Source organism: Rana temporaria, chromosome 3 (assembly GCF_905171775.1).
Source record: "Rana temporaria chromosome 3, aRanTem1.1, whole genome shotgun sequence".
NCBI lineage: Eukaryota > Metazoa > Chordata > Amphibia > Anura > Ranidae > Rana > Rana temporaria.
The window spans coordinates 427,667,562-427,691,150 of NC_053491.1; the positions used below are offsets into that span (position 1 = coordinate 427,667,562).

The following is a 23,589-nucleotide window of genomic DNA, read 5'->3' on the forward strand; positions in this document are numbered from 1 at the left end:
AGTGAGGTATCGCCGCGATCATTAGAGCGAGAGCAATAATTATAGCCCTAGAGCTACTCTGTAGCTCAAAAAATGCAATCTCTAGAATTTTTTAAACATCGCCTATCGAGATTTTTAAGGGTAAAAGTTTGACGCCATGCCACGAGCGGGCGCAATTTTTAAGCGTGACATGTTGGGCATCATTTTACTCGGCGTAACATTATCTTTCACAATATATAAAAAAATTGGGCCAAATTTATTGTTGTCTTATTTTTTAATTCAAAAAAGTGAATTTTTTCCAAAAGAAGTGCGCTTGTAAGACCGCTGCGCAAATACGGTGTGACAAAAAGTATTGGAATGACCACTATTTTATTCTCTAGGGTGTTAGAAAAAAAAATATATAATGTTTGGGGGTTTTAAGTAATTTTTCTAGCAGAAAAAACTGTTTTAGTCTTGCAAACACCAAATCTGAAAAACACCTAAGGTCTGGAAGTGGTTAAACAAATACTTTGTTGAAGCACCTTTGATTTTATTACAGCACTCAGTCTTTTGGGGTATGAGTCTATTAGTATGGCACATCTTGACTTATATCTTGGCAATATTTGCCCACTCTTCTTTGCAAAAACACTCAATCAGTCAGATTGCGATGGCATCTCCTGTGCACAGCCCTCTTCCGATCACCCCACAGATTTTCAATCTGATTCAGGTCTGGGCTCTGGCTGGACCATTCCAAAACTTTAATCTTCTTCTGGTGAAGCCATTCCTTTGTTTATTTGGATGTATGTTTTGGGTCGTTGCTCTTCAAGTTCAGCTTTCTATCAGAAGCCTGAAGATTTTGTGCCAATATTGACTGGTATTTGGAACTGTTCATAATTCCCTCTACCTTGACTAAGGCCCCTGTTCCAGCTAAAGAAAAACAGCCCCAAAGCATGATGCTGCCACCACCATGCTTCATTGTGGGTATGGTGTTCTTTTGGTGATGTGCAATGTTTTTTTACTTAACATTTTTTGGAATTATGCCCAAAAGTTCAACCTTGGTTTCATCAGACTAGAACACATTTTTCCACATGCTTTTGGGATACACCAGATGTGTTTTTGCAAAATTTAGCCGGGCTTGGATGTTTTTCTTCGTAAGCCACTCTACCCCATAGCCCAGACATATGAAGAAAACGGGAGCTTGTTGTCACATGTGCCACACAGCCAGTACTTGCCAAATATTTCTGCAGCTCCTTTAATGTTGCTGTAGACCTCTTGACAGCCTCTTTTTTTTCATACATTTTGGAGGAACGTCCAGTTCTTGGTAATGTCATTGTTGTGCCATATTTTTTCTCCACTTGATAACTGTCTTCACTGTGTTCCATTGTATATCTAAAGCAGGGGTGCCCAACCTTTTGAAGAGCGAGGGCCACTTAAGCGACTTGGTAACTGATAGCGGGCCACAATGAGCGGAGCAGGTGGATGGCAGCCCACTTTACTCTTCACAGTTCCCCTGTGGCTTTCCTGCAGGTTAGTTGCACTTTGCCATAGACTTCTATTATATCCTGTAAGTGTGGTGCACTTTCAGAAAGCACACCAAACTCGCAGGTAATAGAGGTCTATGGCTCAGTGCAGGTAACCCACAGGTGCACTTCTCTGCACCTGTGGATTAGTTTGAAAGCAGCCCAGGAACCACTGCAGAACAGATATGCCCATATATATACACACTGATCTTGGTAATAAACTTACCTTTAATAACAGTATTCTATTCTATTTTATTCCATCCCAGAGCAGGAGGTCACGGGCCACTGGTTGGGCACCCCTGATCTAAAGTCTTGGAATTTCCTTTGTACCCTTCTCCTGACTGATACCTTTTAACAAGGAGATCCCTCTGATGCTTTAGAAGCTCTCTGCTGACCATGGCTTTTGCGGTAGGATGCCACTAAGAAAATGTCAGCAAAGACTTTATTTGGGGTTAATCGGAGGCACTTTAAATGATGGAAGGTGTGTACTGACTCCTATTTAACATCAGTTTGAATGTGATTGTTTATTTCTGAACACAGCTACAACCCCAGCTATAAGAGGGTGTGCACACTTATGCAACCACATTATTTTTACTCCCCCCCTAAAAGATTTCAGTTTGTTGTTCAACCGAGTTGTACAGTTTATTTGTCACATTAAAAGGTGGAAAAAATTCTGTGATTTATCTTTGTCTCATTTTTTTTTACATCACAGAAACCAGACATTTTGTAAGGGGTGTGTAGACTTTTTATATCCACTGTATCTGCCTGTTTTCCACCATAATTGTTTCTCTGATAAAAATCTGCACCAGTGGAAAAATAAATATGTGAAAATTGTGAGCTGCTAGCAAGCCATGAGATATTTAACACAGCAAACAATAGATAAAGCCAATATCTAATAAGCAAAATAAATACAAATCTTAAAAAAAATAAAAAAAAGTGCCCAGTGCTTCAATCTCATCTTCTTTATGTGTATCTCACAAGTGCCTCCTCCACCAAGAACACACAGAGATGCATGACTCTCAAATTATAGCGAAGTCATGTAAAGCATAGTATTCTACAGCACGTTATCCAGCCAGGTCTCCAACCGTCCTCCAATAGCCCAACGACTCACAAAAGAGAGATTCCAACTCCCAGCTGTTACTCCATGAATGCACGCATTTGGAAACCAAGGGCTCCACATAGTGTGAAAGCTGACTTATAATTTATTAAGAGCACTAAAATTGCACTTGCAAATAATGCACAAAAAACAGCACTGTATAAAACTACTAGTTCCAGTAAGAAACCACACTTGGGAATTGAAATCTGGGAGGACGGTTGGAGACCTGGCTGGATAACCCACATTATAATACTATGCTTTACATTACTTCTCTATAACTTGAGAGTCATGCATATCTGGCAAGCATCTATGTGTGCTCTACGTGGAAGAGGCACGTGGGATGCACATAAGGAAGATGAGATTGAAGCACTGAGCACCTTTTTTTATACCGATTTGAATTTATTTTAATTAGATATGTGCATCATTTGTTTTCTGTGAAGTGCAGCACATTGGTTGTATGGTTTCCACCATAGTTATGGATGAGGGTATCCCTGTGGGGTAATCACAGAGTAGGATGTAAAAATATAGGTTAAGTGTGTCCGGAAGTAGCTATGAAGCATCCTATAGCAAAATCCCCCTGTCAAAAGGGTGGGAGGAAGCACCTGAATACCCTAGAAGAGCTCAAGGCAGAAGTGGCAGTAATGTGTGGGACCTGTGGTGTGATATAAGACTAAAAGAGAAGTATGGACTTTAAAAAAAACAACACATACTCACCTAGGTGGATGCAGCATTGATCCAATGCTGCATCTGTCTCCGTGCCAGCTCTGTAATGAGAACTGAGTGATCCAACACCACTGATCACTCATTTATCCCCCATGGCTCTGAGCAGAGCTGGGACTGTCAGTCGCCGGCTCTCTGCAGCACTCACTGGGGCGCCGGGCTATGTTAGGGGTAGGAGAGGCTAGCTCAGGCTCTCAATGGGTTGCTGAGGGGCTGAGCCAGGTGCAGGTCCAGGCATTTGGGGGATGTTTCCCCAGCCTGGACCAGCTGAGCGACGTCAGCTGATGGCTGAAAACAGGTTAGATGAGTGCAGAACAACAGCATCTATGGTTTTGTATACAATTGTGCAGTAGTATTTAATATAGGCACTCAAAGTTACAAAGTAATGAGAGGAAATTTGTGCCAAGGTTTGATTTTATAAATCCCATATTGAGCTGAAAATAAAGCACACACATTCAGGGTAAAAACTGATCGTTTTACTCTAATTCTACACATTAACGTATTAAATCAAGGTTAACTGAAACGGTAAATAAAATTGCAGATTATTATTAAAAGGGTGTGTAATAGTACAGAAAAGGCATGAAGGACAGAAAAATTAAATAAAAATCACATTGTAGTCCTTAGGGCAAGGAGAAGAAAATATAATAAAAACCATGAGCTGCCCTTACAGGGCCAGAAATTGTGAAAAAAAATGATACAAATTACCAATGGCTAGCCAAACCACATTGGTAGACGCCAAGCTTAAATATGTATGTGCAAGCAGTTGCAACTCCCCATCGCTATACTACACAATATTTCACAATGGGGTGGATGGGAGGACTTTTCGTCAGTAAGAAATAATAAGTTCATGGCTTCCAGTGAAAAGTACAGAGGGATTTTATAGTGGAAGACAACTGGGCTTATTTACAGTAATAAGGCAAGAACATCATATAACCCTTTGGAAACCAACCAAAATGATCTGATTACCAAGCATGGTTATGATTGGCTGTTATGGTCACTGAACCCTCTACACCGTTACGAAGCCCATATTGTTGCATCCATACATTAGATCCTCTCAGTAAAAGGAAGAAAATATTAAACTAGATAATATAGGATGTATACCACTCTTGTTGGGAAAGGACAATTTATCACTGCTAGTTATTTAAATAAATAAAATACCTCAACACTGAGGTGGGAGATATTTATATGGGCCGTACCCAAATCCTGTTAAGGGCATGTCACTTTAATACACTGTAATGAGCGTTTTACCTAAAACAGCGTATCTTATACATTCAGGTTTGAAAAAGGGTTTACATAATTTTCAGAGTATAAAAATGGGCAACAGAGCTTGTACAGAGCATCTTTAAAATGAAAAAGAACCAAAAAAACTAAAGATGTGTCTCCCCCAAAGGGAAGGAGGGGTTGGTCGCGTGACAATATATACAACCACAATATTACAACTTATATATTATATACATTACATAAAGGCCCCTGACTCGATTCAGTTGGCAATCTGGCATTAAGCAACGTGGAAGCGGTTTCAAATTTTCTTAAGGTGTACCATGAGGTTACTAAGGATATGCAATTTCTCAAAAAAAAGTGAAGAAACATGGCTGATATGTTTGTCCAATACAAAATGAAGGGGTCAAGTTGGCACTCAATAAGCCCCCTAACCATGGGTTGACTACCATCACTAAAGCAGAAATGTAATTTATGAATACATCCTGTGTGCTTGTTGTGACCAACATTTTAAGAACTAAATACACCAAAGCTGATATTTTAGCTTGTGGCAGATGGAGACACCTTCGTAGCCACAAGTCTCTTATAACTAGATGGCACACTAGTGCAAAGATTTAGCCACCACAATTCCTTGCTCAGACAGACTATGGAGAAGTTATTCCTACAAGTCAGACCAAATCTTCACTGTCAGAGGCCTATTAGAAATAAATAGAGACAAAACAGAAGTCTAATTGCCTGGTCTGGTTGATGATATGGCTGCATCAAAAAGTTTGTAGACAAGATGGAGAAATCTTCCTGGATGGGAGTACACAACATTTCTAAAATTGTATCCCAGTGTTTTGTTAAAAAGAAAAAAGCACTGCCCACACATTCGGTCTAAGCTCCAAGTTCAAAGCCAAGAGAGGAAATCTAAAAAGCAGTGAAAGGGATTTTTAGAAGGGATGTCTGTGATGGGTTTTAAGTTGAACTAAGGTTTAAAAAGAAGGTTCTACAGGATGAGACACTGGGGTTGATTTACTGAAGGCAAATGTACTGTGCACTTCAAGTGCAATTGTTCTAAATCTTACTAAAGAAGGGCAAGCTCTGCTGATTCCTGGAAATCACAACAAAGGTATATAAATAAAACGTATAGTGCACAAACAAAATAAGTGACTTTACTGGTGTGAACCTCTAGGTGATGCAAAGGTGTGAACCTCTATGCTCCTAGATGCATCCGAAGCACAGTGATGTGCAAAAATGATAATGAAAAACATCACTGTGCTTCGGATGCATCTAGGAGCATAGAGGTTCACACCTTTGCATCACCTAGAGGTTCACACCTTTGCATCATTATTTTTTGGGACACACTCTGCACACACCTGAGTAAAGTCACTTATTTTGTTTGTTGTGATTTCTATCACATATCTGGAGCGCTTATCATTTACTTTACCCTGCTCATACTTTTTGTGTTATGTGAACACTTTTAGATATAGCTGCCTCAGATATACTGTAATTCACTTTTTTATCATATTTGTATACTCACAGTAGCGCATCAGATTTTTTATATATTATTCTCTGCTGATTCCTATCATGTGCAAGCAAAAATGCTGCTTTTAATATTTTTATATTCCTTGCATGTGATTGAGTATTCTTTGCAAAGTGAAGCTTTACCTAGTTTAATAAGCTCAGAAGCAACTGCAGTTGCAGTGCACAGTATATTTACCTTTAGTAAATCAACCCCAATGTCTCTTCAGCTATAAAATAAGTCTACTTGCCTGCTCACAGTCTTCTGTAGAAGAATGTACACAAATGCATGTACAGCTCAGTTTACATTCTGGCACAGTGCCTGGTGTAGGGATGACTGCACTCCTGCACACTTACATGGGTGACGTCATCCTGCACTGGCCAATCAAGCAGGTGGAAGACCGACATTTGGAAGAAGCCGGAGAGAAAATGCCAAGACCTTGCAAGTGTGAGGCAAGAATTTCAAACTTTAGTTCCACTTTAAGGGGGGATGAGGACTATGCACCATTGTAGAATAAAGAGGTTGCAGTGAAAAGGTAAAATCAAAATCTGTTTTGTGTTAGCAGCAAAAGCACAGGTCATTTGAAATTCCTTTTTTTTTAAAGGGACAGTGAAACACCAACCTGTCAGATCCAAAAAGAACCCATCTTGCATCTTTATTCTTCCCTTATTCATTTATATCACCTTCCACAACATTCTACATCTGCAGACACCAATCATACAACATTTGATAAACTGCCAGCATTTAACCATATTATTAAAATTCTTCAAAACATGCCCTTGATGTTCCCCATAGCACCACCTCTCCTACATCCATCATTATTATTGCAAGTCCAGTCTACTAAAAGGTGTTGATGCCTTGCGGCTGGCCTTCCCTTACTGTATACCCAGAAATAATCCATTTCCCTTCACAGGCTTTAAAGCATCTCGTCTGTCAGAGCCTGCATGGGATTTTGTTATAAATTCCACGCCGCCATCTACAAGCCTTTCACATAATCTGCGGTTTGCTTTCTCTCACTGTAGACAATTCAGACATCTTCTCCGTCCGAGTCATTGCAAAGCCAACTTATTGGGTCTTGACAGCCTCTGACTGCTCTGACTGCTCCTGGGATGATTCATCATGGGGTGGGCTGAGCACCTTTGAAAAGTTCATTTCCAATATGTGATGCTGAAGGTGACGGACCCACTGCTCCTGAATAGAAAGCGGACCTTGGAACTGAATGTCACAGAACCTGGTAAAAGGGGGGAAAAGCATTAAGGAACTTACTGTATAGTTGAAAACCTATACATTGGGACTTTTCATACCCCAGTTCTGGTCACACACTTGGCAAACATGTTGCTTTCAATCACCTCTCAAATTCAAATGTTTTAAGCAATAAAATGGGGTGGCATAGGAACAAAAATGCTGTGTAGGGTGGCATTTAGGATCTTCCATATACATTACCTAATTTTTGATCATTTGGTAAGCGTAAAACTAGGAAACTAATGTGACTGAAAACCAAATAGGTACACAACTGTCTCGTAAACATCTTGCATGAGCGCCAATGGTTTCCCTGGCAGTTCGGTTTAGATTTTGGTCAGAGGAGTTTAAAAGCTAGCAAGGAGGAGCCACTTAAAGTGGGGGGGGGGGGGGGGGGGAAAGACTCTCGACTTACCTGTAAATTTCTTATATTGGGAGTACAGTACAGGACTTGTATATAAAGACCGTGGGCCAGATTCAGAAAGGACTTACGACGGCGCAGCGCCATGTACGCCGTCGTAAGTCCTAATCTGGGCCGTCGTATCTATGCGACCGATTCTTAGAATCAGTTACGCATAGATATCCTTTAGATCCGTCAGGCGTAAGTCTTTTACGCCGTCGAATCTAAACTGCAATTTTTCCCCCCCCCGCTAGGTGGCGCTTCCGCGTCGAGTATGCAAATTAGCTAGATACGCGAATTCACGAACGTACGCACGGCCGACGCAGTAAAGTTACGACGTTTACGTTAGGCTTTTCCCGGCGTATAGTTGCCCCTGCTATATGAGGCGCAGCCAATGTTAAGTATGGCCGTCGTTCCCGCGTCGAAATTTTAAAAGGTTACGTCGTTTGCGCAACTCGTCCGTGAATGGGGCTGGACGTCATTTACGTTCACGTCGAAACCAATGACGTCCTTGCGACGTCATTTGGAGCAATGCACACTGGGATATTTTAGGGACGATGCATGCGTAGTTCGTTCTGCGAGGGGATCGCTTCATTTAAATGATACACGCCCCTACCGCCGAATTTGAATTCTGCCGGGTGATTTACGCTACGTCGCCACTTTACAGGCAAGTGCTTTGTGAATAAAGCACTTGCCTGAAAAACTTGCGGTGGCGTAACGTAAATCGGATACGTTATGCCGCCGCACAGATACGCCCGCTGTACCTGAATCTGGACCCATGTTTCTACACAGGCTACCTTCAGGTGATTGGGCACTGCCAAAAAAAAAAACTTGCTAGGGCCACGCCTAGGACACATTTATAACTCTGCCCAGTCAGTGAGACTCCAGCTTTTTAGTAATAATGAGTGATTAAAACACAGATGGGAGAGGACTGTGTCCTGTACTCCAAGATAAGGAACTTACAGGCAAGTCGAAAATTCCTACTATCTTAATCGTATAGTATAGGACTTGCATTCACAAACCATCCCCAAGCAATGTGAACAAATCCGAACAAACGTCTTGATTAGAAAATTTGGTGACACAGATAGCAAAAAACAAACACAGATTTTAACTCTTTATCACTCTATCCAAAATGAAGGAAAAAAAAAAAAACCTACGCATTTTTTGTGCATTTTGCAGATTTGCACTACAGAACGTGTTCCATAGGAAACCATGTTAAATGGACTGTAATGCAAATCTGTCAAAAAAAAACTAAAAATGCATAGGTGTGAATCCAGTCTTAAAAACAGCCACAAAAAAACAAACAGTTTTGCTGGAGGATGTCTTTGAAACCCAAATGAACTGTGTGTTTAAATCAGCTAAATACAATCCAGGTGCATTAAAAAAGCATTAAAAAAGGGGTTAAAGCCTTATACAGTGGAACCTTGGATTACAAGCATAATCCGTTCCAGGATCAAATCAAAGTGAGTTTCCCCATAGAAGTCAATGGAAACAAAGATAATTAGTTCCGCATTGACTTCTATGGCATGCAATACCGCATGTGGCCAGAGGTGAGGGGGGGGCTTAGAGCCTCAGAAATACTCAGGGACAGCTTGGCTGATCTCGGAAAAACTTGGCAACGGAGTATTTTCGAACAGCTCAGAACCGTTCCGAGTGTCACCGGCGCCCCCGCACCTCTGGCCAAATGTTGTACTGCACACCCCATTAGCTCATTCTGCTCGTTTTGCGAGACAACACTCGCAAACCGAGTCAGGATTTAAAAAAAAAAAGAAAAAAAAAAAAGTTGCTTGTTATTCAAATTGCTCGTTAACCGCGTTACTCGTAAACCAAGGTTCCACGGTAATTTGAAGGCTTGATGTGTATGGAATCTATTTACTCACCGCAACCCTATCCTTTATATTTTACCAAAAAAAAAAATCCCTTTATAGTGTATTTTTTTCCTGAAAATATGCATTTGATAGATAGCTGCGCAAGTATCAAGAAAAAAAAAACATGCAACATGCTGGCAGAGAACAGGCTTTTCCATGCAAGCTGTGGCTTCTTTTTAAAGAAAACAAACTAAGACTGTATCTGGAATATATTTAGTGGATTTAAATTTAAAGTTTTTTATAGGCTTAAAAGGAAAGCCATCATAAAATACATATCTTTAGTTAATTTTTTCGAAAAGTTGCAGAATCTGTTTTGCTCAGAAAATAGAACATGGACACTATGCAAAACTGATTTCTTAAGTACGATATAAAAAGAGGATTAAAAGGTAAAACAAGCACAGCCATCTCACCTGCATTTCAAAGTGTAAATGTTTCCAACAAACTTCACTAATGATGTCTGGGGAGGTCTTGGTACCAGAGAAGGCACAGGACGGGCTCTTGCAGGTGGTCGTGGCTCCTCATTTTTGGCTAGTGGTTCAGAGACTGTATCTTCCCTAAAGGGTGGAACCTCAGGTGCCTTAGGGTGACGACGCTCAACTTCTGCTGACATAGATATACATGTTTAAATATCATAAAACTTCAAATCCATGCAAATATGCCATCCTGACATCTATTCTATGTAGTGTACTACACTTACTTTGCCCCTGTGGTTCGGCTGGCTTTTCAGAGGTTGAGCTTGGCGTTGAAATACTGTGTTCTTTCTCCGCTACCTTCACGGGGGTTGTAGCTGGGCTTTCCTTCTCTGGTCCTGGTTTTGGACTTTGTAAAGCACGTTTGAACTTTTTGGAGAAAGGACGTGCTTGGATGTAACTGAGATAGGCACCAGCCTTCTGAGGTCTCTGCTTCATCCACTCTCGTAGCGTTTCAATTGGGGAACCATTAACACACCATTCAGTTACACCAAATTGTCGAAGGTGAGCTCTGGCATGACTGGCTAAAGCCTTACGATTTTCAAATATCAAACCACAAAGCTCACAGCTTGCCTCCACTGATAGGATTAAAAATGGACAGAATGAAGAGAAGAAAAAGTTACAAACAATGTAATATACACACATGACAGAGCCACACTTTAAACCTGTTACTTACAGCTATTGGCTCCTTTCTCTGGGGATGCCTTCATCTTGACCTTGAATGGAAGCTCTGTCTGGATGTAAGCCTTGGGCTTGCCATCTGGAGAAAAAGACTTAGGCTTGGGTTCACCTTGTAAGAATGGTTTAGGTTTATTTTCCCCAGGAATAAAAGGTTTAAGCTTTGCATCACCTTGCAAATAGATTTTAGGCTTCCCCTCACCGTGCAACATCTTGGGTCTGTTTTCACTTGGCAAAAAGCCCTTTAATCTGCCTTCTTGCATAAAAGTCTTTGGTCTCCCGTCTCCACCTTGCAAGAAATGTTTTGGCTTAATATCACTATGAACAAAGGTCTTGTGCCGTCCCTCCTCTAGAACATAGGATTTTGGTCTACTCTCACCCTGCAAGTAAAGCTTAGATGGGCTGCAAGTCTTTGGCTCTGCATTCATATAGCCCTTTGGCTCAGACTGTGTGAGTCTAGGTTCATGAGGTGCTGGCCTCTTAGCTGATATTGGTGACAGAAAACTGTTGTGAGGGCGCCCAGGAGGTGAAATTGGAAGATCTCGTGCCATCACTGATGCCCCAACACCAAGAGGTGAGAGTCTGTGTGATGGGCTCAGTGGCTCATCCTCACCACGAGGTTCCGTTTTGATGTTGGAAACCTGCTGCTGTGGTGTAGCTGGACGCCTTTTGCGTATGATTTCCCGCAGAGTATCAATGGGTGAGCCATTAACGTGCCATTCTGTTACACCCATTTGGCGGAGATGTGAACGTGCATGACTAGACAGTCCCTTGCGGTTCTCAAAGAACTCATTGCAGAACTCGCACCGGATGTCACGGTTGGGGTCTGATTGCGAAGCTAAAAAGAACAAAGAATTTGCATATTAAAACACAAAGTGAAGGGGCCAAAATGATGAAAAAAAAGCAGAAAGGCAGGAAAAGGGGTAAAAACCATACAAAATGTTAGTAGACTGACTTGCCAAGAGTCACACAAAATGCAAGATGAAACAATCTCAACGTCTCACAAATCACATCAGGCATGCCCACAGAAAAAGACAAAATAGGAATAAGGAGATATCACACAACTGCCAACTAATGTTAAGCAATGGTGACCCAGATGGCCCTAAAACACTCATGGAAAAGCGCAACAAAAAAAAAAAAGAGTACTAAAACAAACACCTACTCCCTACAAAATAGGAAAGCAAGCCATTCATGTAAAAAAACTAATTTTTGCAATACAAAAATCCAGAAAGCCGAATCTATAAAAAAGTATAATTGCTACACTGTACACTTCTGAAATCCAAATTGTAATAAACACTTGCCTAACGCTGATCACAAGCTACAGTAAAATTATAGGAAAAAGAAAAAGTTTGCGTAAAAAAATAAAAATAAATCACCAACAGTGGGATAGAAGCTTTTGCCAGAAGAAAACAGCCTTAATGGCATGTACACACAATGTACAGCTGTATATGTGGAAAGCTTACAAATTACACATTGTACTTGTTTAAGAACATGGCACTGCAACCATTAATATAGTATAACCAGTAGCAATTAATAGAACAAAGTTTGGGACATACTACTAATTTTCATAGCAGTTCGTTATATAAAGGTAACCTGTAAGTAGGGTACCAGTTCTGAATTTTTTGGTCTGTCTCTGACTACAAGTCTTTCTCAGTCACTAAGCTAGAACAAGCATACAGCCAGTCCAGGCACAGAAAGCTTCAATACGAGTTACCAAACGGAAACATTAAGGCTCCATTAACACCTGAGCGTAGCAATTTCCTGACATTTTTTTGCAGCTTTTTAATATATATTCTATATGTATTATAAGCTTTTTACAGCTTCAGGAAAAAAAATTAGCCAATAGAAAGCACCAGAGGGAGAGGAAATTAGGGGTGGAGAGCTGCTGTTGAAGCAGAAAACACGCTCGTAAAATGCTCGTCAGGCATTTCTATTGAAGTCTATGGGGGCAAAAACACTTGTAATCTGTCTACAAGAAGTGCATGTTTTGAACGACGGGTGTTTTGCTTCAGGCAACAGAATGCTCAGATGTGAACAGGGGCCATTGAAATGGGATTTGGCTTGTTGAGCGTTTTAGAGCTACAAGCTTGAAGCAGAAATGGCTCAGGTGTAATCTAATCTGTATACTAGTTCCAAGTCAGTGATTGAATGTATTGTAGCCAGTCTATCACTATAACTGTAAGGGAACTAGCATTTTCAAAAAGAAGGTAGTACTATCTGCCTCCCAGCCTTCGTATCCTACTCAACAAGTTTAGTATATAAAAAAAAAAAAAAAGAAGTTCACCCTCTCTATTTTTCCTATTTATCGTTATCACCGAAAGTATACCAAATTGTGTGCTGTTCCCAGAACAGTTATACGAGGGGAAATCTTAACTTCTCACTTCTTGTTTTGGCTATGGGACAGGAAGTTAAGACAAAAATGTCCCCAATGTGGCACAGATTAAAAAATAAATAAAAAAACAACAACTTACTAACAAGAGTTATAACTCTACACTATCCAAAATAAAAGTTTTGCCTTTAGTTCATTTACATGTCAAGCAAGCCACATGTGGCAGAGGCAGCCATCTTTTGTAGATCGGGGAAACTATCAGTTCAGAAGTACCTAGCTAAATTATTGTTAAAAGTTCTTTCAGCGGCATCCTTACACCAAATTAAATGCAACGACTATTTTTGATGAGATTTAGGCCAGTTTCTGTAGTCAAATTAAAAGCTATAGGAAATTTTGTCAACACAAGAACAGAAGCCTACCATTGCTGATCAAGCTACATTAGAATCCTTATATGCACATTTTTCCTGGTCTTAGGTCATTGATTGAACTGCCAGACAGCTATACTCAAAAGGTGAACAATGCCAACTTACAGAACAGATTTCTTTTAAATACAAAGAATGTCCTGTGCCTTTATGCATGCGTAGCAAGTAGACATTTAATGCCAACAGCTTGTGAAAACGCTATTGTTGCAGATTATGTGATGCTGGTTTCTGACCAAACAAGTTCAATTTTAGGCTAAAGAAACACAAAAAGGCTTTAAAAAAAAAAAAAGCCTCAGCTTCAGAAGAAGCACAACGGTTTACATGGCAACATTTCAAAGTCTCAAAGCCTGCAAAAACACACAATTTCAACAACTCACTGCTTATGCCAAGTCATCCCTTGGATTCTTAAGGACAAAAGGGGTTATCCAGGAAAGCCAGAAGTGGTCTGAATTAAATATATGAATGAAACAGACAAGATGGGACAAGATGGGAAGCAATGAAAAGGATGAGCAAGCATATGAAGAGCTGCAGGTCAGTTGCCCACTTACACAAGTTTAAAGGCGAAAGCTCCGAAGGCCACTCACTGGCCTGGTAGGTAGGAAGCCGAGGAGGCTTGCGATGCATTGCCGGAGCCAACCCGCTGTACGGGTGGGACCTAGATGGGGAAGCGGGAGGACGATGTGGGAGGAGCTTCTCCAAGCTGGGGCCTCCGATTCTGGTGCCCGTTCTGGGGCAGATCCCACTGGCCAAGATCTCCCGCAGGGTGTCGATGGGTGACCCGTTGACATGCCACTCTGTGACGCCCATCTGGCGTAGGTGGGAGCGTGCGTGGCTCGACAGGCCCTTTCTGTTTTCAAAGAACTCGCCACAGAACTCGCAGCGGACTACTTCCGAACTCGGGGCTGGAGGAGTGGATGACAAACAAAATTGCCGTCTTTATATTTCTAATTTCTCAGCTCGAGCTTTAATAAAATGAGACCCAGTATGAGGGTGGTTGTGTAGATGGTGTGCAATTAACACATGGCATTGACTGCATGGTAATTTCTACAGTGACTGCATGTTGCTATACACATTACTAAAAATGCAAATGAACATAACTTGCCAATTGCTGATGACACTTAGATGTAGCCATTAAGATGCATCATCTTTAAAAGAACTTTCTAAATTTTAGCTTAAAAACTTGACTAAACTAACTTGGCAGCATAAAAGCAGCTGTTTGTTGCTTCCTCTGTCCACTCTGTAAAGACAAAAAATAAAAATAAAACAATTCTGTAGCTGCTGACTTTTAATAGGACACTTACCTGGCCAGGGATCCAGCGCCGTCCTCACCCGGGCTAGTTCTCCACTAGCCTTTGGGTTCCCGGCGCCCTAACTGTGGGCATCCAGCTATGCAGCTTTTGGCTTCACATCCAGCTAACCACTGTGCATGATGGAGCATTGCTGCGCTTTGCGAATGGCCCCAGTCTTCTGGGATCTGTGACGTGTCCCAGTAGACTATGGGGAGGGAGAAGAAAACTTTCAGTCAGATCAGCAAGGCAAACCGAGCAGAAGTGGGAAAGGGTACGTACCTGCCAAAACTAGATATCCCCCCACAAAAAAATAACATGCCAAATGTGGCAGGGGAGGAGGACTTAAAGGGAATGATTTTGGTTGGAGTTATCAAACTACCTGCCTACTTCCTGCACCTAATTCAGGCAAGCATTTGAGTGGTCACCTGCCCTATGGGTCATCCTTCTCTTTTTTGTGTTCAATATTCTGTTCTTGGAATGTTTCTGTAAATCTGGAATGGATTTTTGCTGGCATTAGATAGGAATACTGTACCGTTTGTAGTGCATCTTTTATTCAATAAAAATAGGGCTGTTAACTGGCCACAGATTGGGAGTTGTTCTAAAACTTGCAGTAACTGTAGAGATCTATTACCAGCACACCATTAGAAGCAAGTCAATGCACGTTCCATGTGGTAACACTACTACCAAATATACAAACCCTATAATGTTTAATCAATGATCGATAAGATTAAACTAAACCTGTCAGCCATTCTAACATTTAAAAAGTCCTGAGTAAGAGCAAGCGCAATACGGCTTCCTGTAATTATTTTAAATATCCATGTCCTCTGTGCTCCAAACGCATTTTCACTCTGGTATTAGTGGAACTGACTTTTCTATTTCTGGGCTAAGCCCCGTCTACAAAAGAGACCACCTATTATGAGCATCCTTAAGTATTAAAGTGCTTTCATTGGACAGGATAATGGCAGCTGGGCAAGGCCTGGAGTCAGGCTTCTGTAACACGGTTAAATCAACTTAAAAAGGCACACCGAGAATGGTCTTAATAGAAAATAAATATTAGGGTAATAAGACAACTTGTGGTACATCTAGCAGCGGTACTTTTTCTTTTCTTTTAAGTAAAAAAAAAAAAAAGACTGTTCCCTTTAAAGTTCCATTTGGTCTGCATCTGTAAATTTATCCTGGAGCACAGTGCACAGGACCATACTAATAGATGAAAGCAAAACTGCGTGCAAGCGCATCAAGGAAGCAAAGCAGAGAGATTAGCACAGCCAAGATCATCCAGTAAGGCCATGTGAGGAAAGCCGAGCTGAAAAAAAAATTACATGTAGAGGACTGTATGAGTTCCAGTTTTAAATTAGTAATTAAAGGAAAAAAAAAAAATGAAGAAAAAGAAGAAAGCCTTCAAGCTACATCCACCATCTGGAAAACTCATAACGACTATAGCTTCCACCTAGGTAGAATTTATTTATATGTATTTAACTAATTTCATTTATTGGGTGGGTACAAGCTGGTTGGATCCACCACCCGTTTCTCATATGTCTTGGATTCCCTTGTAGAGGTTTGTTATCATTGTTTATTCTAGTTTATCGATGATCTGTTAGGAAGTGTCACACCGGCATTTACATTTTTGTAATTTCTGTGGAAGTCTGTCAAACCAGGAGCTATGTTGGGCATCTCACATCGCTGGAGTCCCCGACAACCGTAAAAATCCAGCACGCAATTTACCTTACCAGCAGCCACATCACTGAAATATCAGTTGATCCTCAAATAGAGCGACTTCAGTGGCCGTAAGACCTAAATATTAATTCCACAACAAAATGCACTTCCCTAACAACCTATGAGTAATTACTCCGACTTTGCCGAATAATTCCTTGAACAGATAGAATGCTCGGTATTTAAATTAGGGACAACAGGAAAACCTCAGAATTACTAGACTGCCTCATTGCTAGAGCTGCTAGCAAGTGCTGGACAAAATCTAGAAGACGGCACTTTTGGAGCGTTTTGGCAGAAAAAGAAAGAAAAACACTGGATGCACCTAAACGTGTTTTAACACGCCTAAAAGCTAGGCATGTTTAGCACTCCATTATTCCAATGGCCTGAATTAATATTCTGGCCAAAGAAATAATGAAACTCCCATGCGAGTTTAAAAAAGGCAGCTTTAGGGGCATTTTTTACACTGCTTTTCCCTCCCCTGGAGCAAAAAAACATCCTGTGTGCATGAGGCCTAATCCCAAGATGTACACTTAAGCCCCGGTTCGCACTGCCGCAACTTGTCATGCGACGAGAGTTCAAAGTGGCATTGGTTCTAATCAATGCGACTCAAGTTGCTCCGACTTAGAAAAGGGTTCCAGCACTATTTTTGGTTTGACTTCAACATGACTTCTGTTAAAGAAGTTGTATGCAAGCCGCCATGAAGTATGTGGGGATCGAAGCTGCGGCAGTGTGAACAAGGGAACAACTTTGCAGGTCTGAAAGAAAGAAATTGTAACTATGGCCAAAAAAAAAAAAATGATAACAGCAAAATTGTATGCCAGGCCAAAGAAGTTTTTTTTTGTTGTAGATTAAGTGGAGAAGGTATAAAACACCAGTCTGACTTTTATTGCCATCTCCGGCTCCGTTTACTTTCTGTCCAGCTATAAAGCGACTTCACATGCAATCGGGGTGCAATGCGATTTCAGCCCTTTCTTACTGTGCCAAGACTTCAGAGAAATTATCACAAATCTATCACCTAAATTTTTTTTACAGACTTAAAACGATTGATATAGCATGATGGTAGAGCTGGGGTAGAGGGTACCAAGTCCGGCCCCTCAGGAATCAAAGAGTTTATTGTTTAAGCAAGCAATGCAATTATTAGTCGAAGAAAGGAGAATGTTAGTAAGAGTACAATGTAACAGTAGAGTGTTTAGAGATAATTTCCCATATACACAATACATGCACAAACCAAAAACAGTAATCCAAACAACCAAAGCATGAAAGTCCAGTAAACCTACAATATAAATGGGTTTTAACAGACTGCTGCATTATATAGAGCCAAACCTCAACAGAACTAAGAGGAAGATAAATATCTAATTTTGAGGAATCTCTCCCCACACTACTACTACATAAGTTCATTGCCAAAAAACACACAATCAGCTTCTATTATAGCCAGTTAAAAGAACAAAATGTTTTTTGGCAGGGTTTATTAAAGGATATTGAGTCTTAACGGTTAGCCATTTATGTGCATATCTTTGATGTAGCCTAGCATCTTGGACATACCTTTTTTAATCTGATTTGCAAGTTTTGTTTTCGTTTTTTTTAACCCAACTATCTATTTAATTTGGTGGCCTGTCCATTCCTACAGTTTGAACCCATTAGGGGTAGACTGGTACAGGTTATCAAGTATTTTATACTTACGCAAAACTTGTTTAAATCAATGTAACCATGTTGAATACATATGACTAAAGTAAATGACAATTTGCATTGTTCATTAATTTCTTTCAATAAAAAATGTATTGTTAAAGATATTGACTGTTAAAAAAAAAAAAAAAAAGACAAAAGAAATAAAGTATATTGAGGATCTGGCTGCTAATAGTGGTCGCAATTAGAAGCCAGATCCACAATATCGTTTAATAAAATCTATAAAAAACAAACAAAAAAACAGCTATATAGAAAATTGGGGCCAAAATGTTAGGTAAAAGTGAATTAGCGCTGTATTCATTAATACATCATTAAATTGTTTTGTTTAAATGCAAGCAGTGAAGTACCTAGAGCAGTGGTTCTCAACTGCTGTCCTCGGGACCCACTAACAGGCCAGATTTTAAGTATTACCTTGGGGAGATGCAGACTATAAGGCTGGGTTCACACTACTACACTACTTTCATCCTACTTTGCTCTGCTACATTGGTCCTACATTTATCCTACATTGGTCCTACATCCATCCTACTTTCATGAACAGGATACTACTTTGGTCTGACTTCAATGATATTCAATGGGCCTGAAGTAGGATCAATGTAGGACCAAAAGTAGTACAGGGAGCATTTTCAAAGTCGGACCGACTTGTGTAGGACACTACAAGACGCTCTCATAGGGAAACATTGAACACAGAGCAAAGTAGGATGAAAGTAGTGTAGTAGTGTGAACCCAGCCTAATACTGCAATCACTGAGCAGCAAATGATATCACCTGTGATGCATTTCAGTTATCTTGCAAACCTGGCCTGTTAGTGGGTCCTGAGGACAGCAGTTGAGAACTACTGACCTAGAGCTTGGAGAGGGGAGGGACAAGCAGCACATGGAGCCAATGATGTGCAAGCAGAGCAAGGAGCATGCTGATAGAGGAGCGTGGAGTGTAAGAAGAGCTGGACCTGGAAGGAAAACTGCTCCCTCCTATGCAAAACAGGGTATGTAGTGGTTTGCCTGGACTTCAGCTTTACTATACATGGCTAGAATGTATGGGCAATGCTGTGAGTTCATCTAGATTTACTGGTTCTTTCATGACAGTTCAAATAACATGCTATGTCTTCTGCCACTTATTTTTATTATATACAACTGCAGATATGCAAACCCAGCAAGGCACACCCAAAAAAAGGAGACAAACTTAAATTTGAACAACAGTTATAATAAATACTGAAATATTGATCAGGAATTATGTATATGAAAGTAAAAAACTGCCATGTAGAGGGTCCCTTGGCATCCCAATTTAAGGTTGTGTGACCTCAAACTTGCATAAGTTCCCATGTCCCTCAGCAGATCTATGGAGCTCACAATGACACTATGTATGAAAAGTATGCTAAAAGAAAATTCTTCCATGATCTAGAACCATCAGACTGCATATTTTGTTTTCAATCCTGGACTGTAGAACGGAAATCACAAGCTCACTGGATGTAATGGTACATTTTCCTTTAGATCACTTCTCATACATCAGCTTCTATGACTGAACACAATGTTGACATCAAGGCCACAATTGGGGCTGCTGAAAATTTTGTTTAGGACACAAAAGCAGACTAACAACTAACAGGTATGCTTCTTCACCTTGTCCCTCCCAGATGCCTAAGAATTTGTGTTTTTAAAGATGATCTAGACTAGCTCAATTTAAGGTAAAGCAACAATTTAGTGCCAACCCCACCAGCTGCACATTCTGCTCTTTCCCTTATAAGTGTAGGTGTTGGTTAACCTTAAAGCGGAGCTCCGTTGTAAAAAAAAAATATATTAAAAGCCAGCAGCTACAAATACTGCAGCTGCTGACCTTAAAAAAAAAGGGATTTTTAATACAGCTTACCTGTAAAATCCTTTTCTTGGAGTACATCACGGGACACAGAGCAGCATATTCATTACTATGTGGGTTATATGGAGTACCTTCAGGTGTAGACACTGGCAATCTCAAACAGGAAATGCCCCTCCCTATATAACCCCCTCCCATAGGAGGAGTACCTCAGTTTTGTAGCAAGCAGTATGCCTCCCAAAATGGTCCTCAAAAAAGAGGGGTGGGAGCTCTGTGTCCCGTGATGTACTCCAAGAAAAGGATTTTACAGGTAAGCTGTATTAAAAATCCCTTTTTCTTTATCGTACATCACGGGACACAGAGCAGCATATTCATTACTATGTGGGATGTCCCAAAGCAATGCTTACAATGAGGGGAGGGAGAACATCTCCAAGACAAAAGGATTTAATTTAGAGATATACTCAAATCATAATAAATCCAACTTAGTTGAGAAAAATAAAATTTTTAAATTTAACTCGAACAAGAGGAGCCCCCGGAATCCGAGGGTCTCAAACTGCAGCCTGCAGCACTGCCTGCCCGAAGGCTGTATCAGTATTCCTTCTTACGTCCAACTTGTAGAATTTTGTAAACGTGTGGACAGAAGACCAGGTTGCCGCCTTGCAAACTTGAGCCATAGAGATCTGGTGGTGTGCTGCCCAGGAGGCGCCCATGGCTCTAGTAGAATGAGCCTTTAATGATACTGGAGGAGGCAACCCTTTCAAGCCGTAGGCCTGAGTGATTAATTGCTTAATCCACCTAGAAATGGTGGACTTTGCAGCTGCCTGCCCCTTCTTGGGCCCATCCGGTAGAATGAACAGCACATCTGTCTTCCAGATCTTCTTTGTAGCTTTAAGATAGGCCTTCATGGCCCTGACAATATCCAAGGTATGCAGCAACCCTTCCTTTCTGGAAGTAGGTTTAGGGAAGAAGGATGGTAATACCAAATCCTGGTTCAAATGAAAACTGGATATGACCTTCGGAAGGAAGGAAGGATGAGGGCGGAGAACGACCCTGTCCTTATGAAAAACAAGATATGGTTCCTTACAGGATAAGGCTGCCAGCTCCGAAACTCTTCTTGCGGAAACTATGGCAACCAAAAATACTAACTTCCTTGTCAGTAGAACCAAAGGAATATCAGCCAACGGCTCAAACGGTTGTTTCTGTAAACTTGACAGAACAAGATTTAAATCCCACGGACAAAGCGGGGATTTAACTGGAGGTCTAATACGTAAGACCCCTTGAAGGAAGGTCTTAACCAGCGAGTGGGTGGCCAGCGGCCGCTGAAACCACACTGACAGAGCAGAAATCTGTCCTTTGATTGTGCTTAATGCCAATCCTTTATCCACTCCTAGCTGGAGAAAACTTAATACTCTATCGATGGTAAATTTGCGAGAAAGCCATCGCTTGGACTCACACCAGCCTACATAGGCCTTCCAGACCCTGTAATAAATCACCCTAGAGACCGGTTTCCTGGCTCTGATTAGGGTAGAGATTACTTTCTGAGACAGACCTCTACCCCTGAGAATCAGGGATTCAGCTTCCAGGCCGTCAATTTTAGATGCCGTAAGGCAGGGTGGAGGATCGGACCTTGCGATAGCAGGTCTGGCCGTAGAGGAAGAGTCCAAGGGTCTCCCACTACCATCCTTAAGATTAGTGAGTACCATGCCCTTCTGGGCCATGCTGGAGCTACCAGGATGACTGGTATGTGCTCCACCCGGATCCTGCGCAGCAGGCGGGGTAGTAACTGGAGCGGGGGAAACGCATAAAGAAGTTTGAACTGATGCCAAGGGCAAACCAACGCATCGGTTCCGCAGGCCATCGGATCCCTTGAGCGGGACATGAACCTGTCTAGTTTCTTGTTGAGTCTCGATGCCATGATATCCACGTCCGGCACTCCCCATCTTTGGCAGAGTGCTTGAAAGACTAGTGGATGCAGAGACCATTCCCCCGGCCATAGAGTCTGGCGGCTTAAGAAGTCCGCCTGAAAGTTGTCCACTCCTGGAATGAATATTGCCGATATGCAGGGCACATGAGCCTCTGCCCATAGAAGAATCAAGCTCACCTCTCTCTGAGCGGCTTGACTCCTGGTTCCCCCTTGGTGATTTATGTATGCCACGGCCGTGGCATTGTCTGATTGAATTCTCACCGGGAACCCCTGCAATTTTGACGTCCAAGCCCTGAGGGCTAGTCGAGCAGCTCTGAGCTCCAAGATGTTGATGGGCAACTGCTTCTCTGGCTTTGCCCAAGTACCTTGGCGAGTGCAACCATCCAAAATTGCTCCCCAGCCCGTCAGGCTGGCGTCTGTGGTCACTATCTTCCAAGCCACTGGGCTGAAAGACCTCCCCTTCAGTAGATTCTGAGGGTCTAACCACCAACACAGACTTTGTCGGACTCTTGATGAGAGCGGCAACGGGATATCCAAGGCCTGTGGCCTTCTGCTCCATGCTGACAGGATGGCTGCCTGTAGGATGCGAGTGTGGCTCTGGGCGTATGGTACCGCCTCGAATGTGGCCACCATCTTGCCTAGTAACCTCATACATAGGCGAATAGTCGGTTCTTTCTTGCTTAGAACCAGTAGGATTAATTCCTTGATGGCTTTTACCTTCCTTAGAGGTAGGAACACTCCTTGTTGTTCTGTGTCTAATCTCATGCCGAGATATTCCAACTGCTTTGTGGGCTGGAAAGCTGACTTTTCTCGATTTAGGACCCAGCCGAACCTCTCGAGGTATTGGACCGTGAGGGCCACTGCTCGCTCCAAGCCGGGAGACGAGTGATCTATGACTAGGAGGTCGTCCAGGTATGCTAGGATCGTGACCCCTTGGATCCTTAGTTTGGCTAGGATTGGGGCTAGGACCTTCGTGAACACCCGGGGGGCCGTAGCCAACCCGAAGGGAAGCGCCACGAATTGGAAGTGACGCGAAGCCACCATGAAGCGTAGATATCTTTGATGTGGCTGATAAATTGGAACATGAAGGTAGGCATCCTTTATGTCTATGGACGCCATGAAGTCGTCCTTCTGGAGTGTGGCAGCTGCTGACCGCACGGATTCCATCCGAAATGAGCGGATCTTTAGATATGCATTTACCATCTTTAGGTCCAAAATTGGCCTGACATCTCCATTGGATTTTGGGATGATGAATAGGTTGGAGTAGAAACCCAGCCCCTGTTCCAGGACTGGTACCTCTACTATTACTTCCTGGGAAAGTAGATGATCTAATGCCGATCTTAATGCGGCTCCCTTTTCCGGATCGTTTGGAATCCTCGACTTCTGGAAATGAGGAGGAGGAAACCTTAGGAAATCTAATTTGTAGCCTGTGGCCACGGAAGACCGTACCCACTCGTCGGGAATGCTGGCTTCCCAAATCTCTGAAAAGAGTCGCAGCCTTCCCCCCACCTTCGTGGGTGGGGGCGCCCCTTCATAAGGTTGGCTTGGGGGCTGGTTTTGCTGGTTTGCGAAACCACTGCCTTTTGCCTCTAACAGCCTGTCCTTGTGATCTGCTGTTGAAGCCGAAGTTTGCTTTTGCAGGAGGCCGTCGATACTGCTTGGCATTAGAGGGCCCCTGCCCAGGGGAATACTGTCGTTTAAACGCAGGTCCCTGAACCTTCTTCTTAGTTGGCAAGAGAGTACTCTTGCCGTTTGAAAT

At 41.9% G+C, this 23,589-nt stretch overlaps 1 protein-coding gene across 1 annotated transcript in view; it reads right to left on the reverse strand.

The window, feature by feature from the left end:
* Nucleotides 1-6,641: 6,641 nt before the first annotated feature.
* The window catches only part of WIZ (WIZ zinc finger), a 165,866-nt gene continuing 148,918 nt past the window's right edge, over nt 6,642-23,589 (reverse strand). The window contains exons 19-23 of the mRNA XM_040341722.1: nt 13,971-14,324; nt 10,670-11,509; nt 10,221-10,571; nt 9,934-10,126; nt 6,642-7,247 (exon numbers count right to left, since the gene is read on the reverse strand). Coding sequence (XP_040197656.1) covers nt 7,082-7,247; nt 9,934-10,126; nt 10,221-10,571; nt 10,670-11,509; nt 13,971-14,324 — 1,904 coding nt within the window. The 3' untranslated portion in view covers nt 6,642-7,081. The remainder of the gene's footprint in view (nt 7,248-9,933; nt 10,127-10,220; nt 10,572-10,669; nt 11,510-13,970; nt 14,325-23,589) is intronic.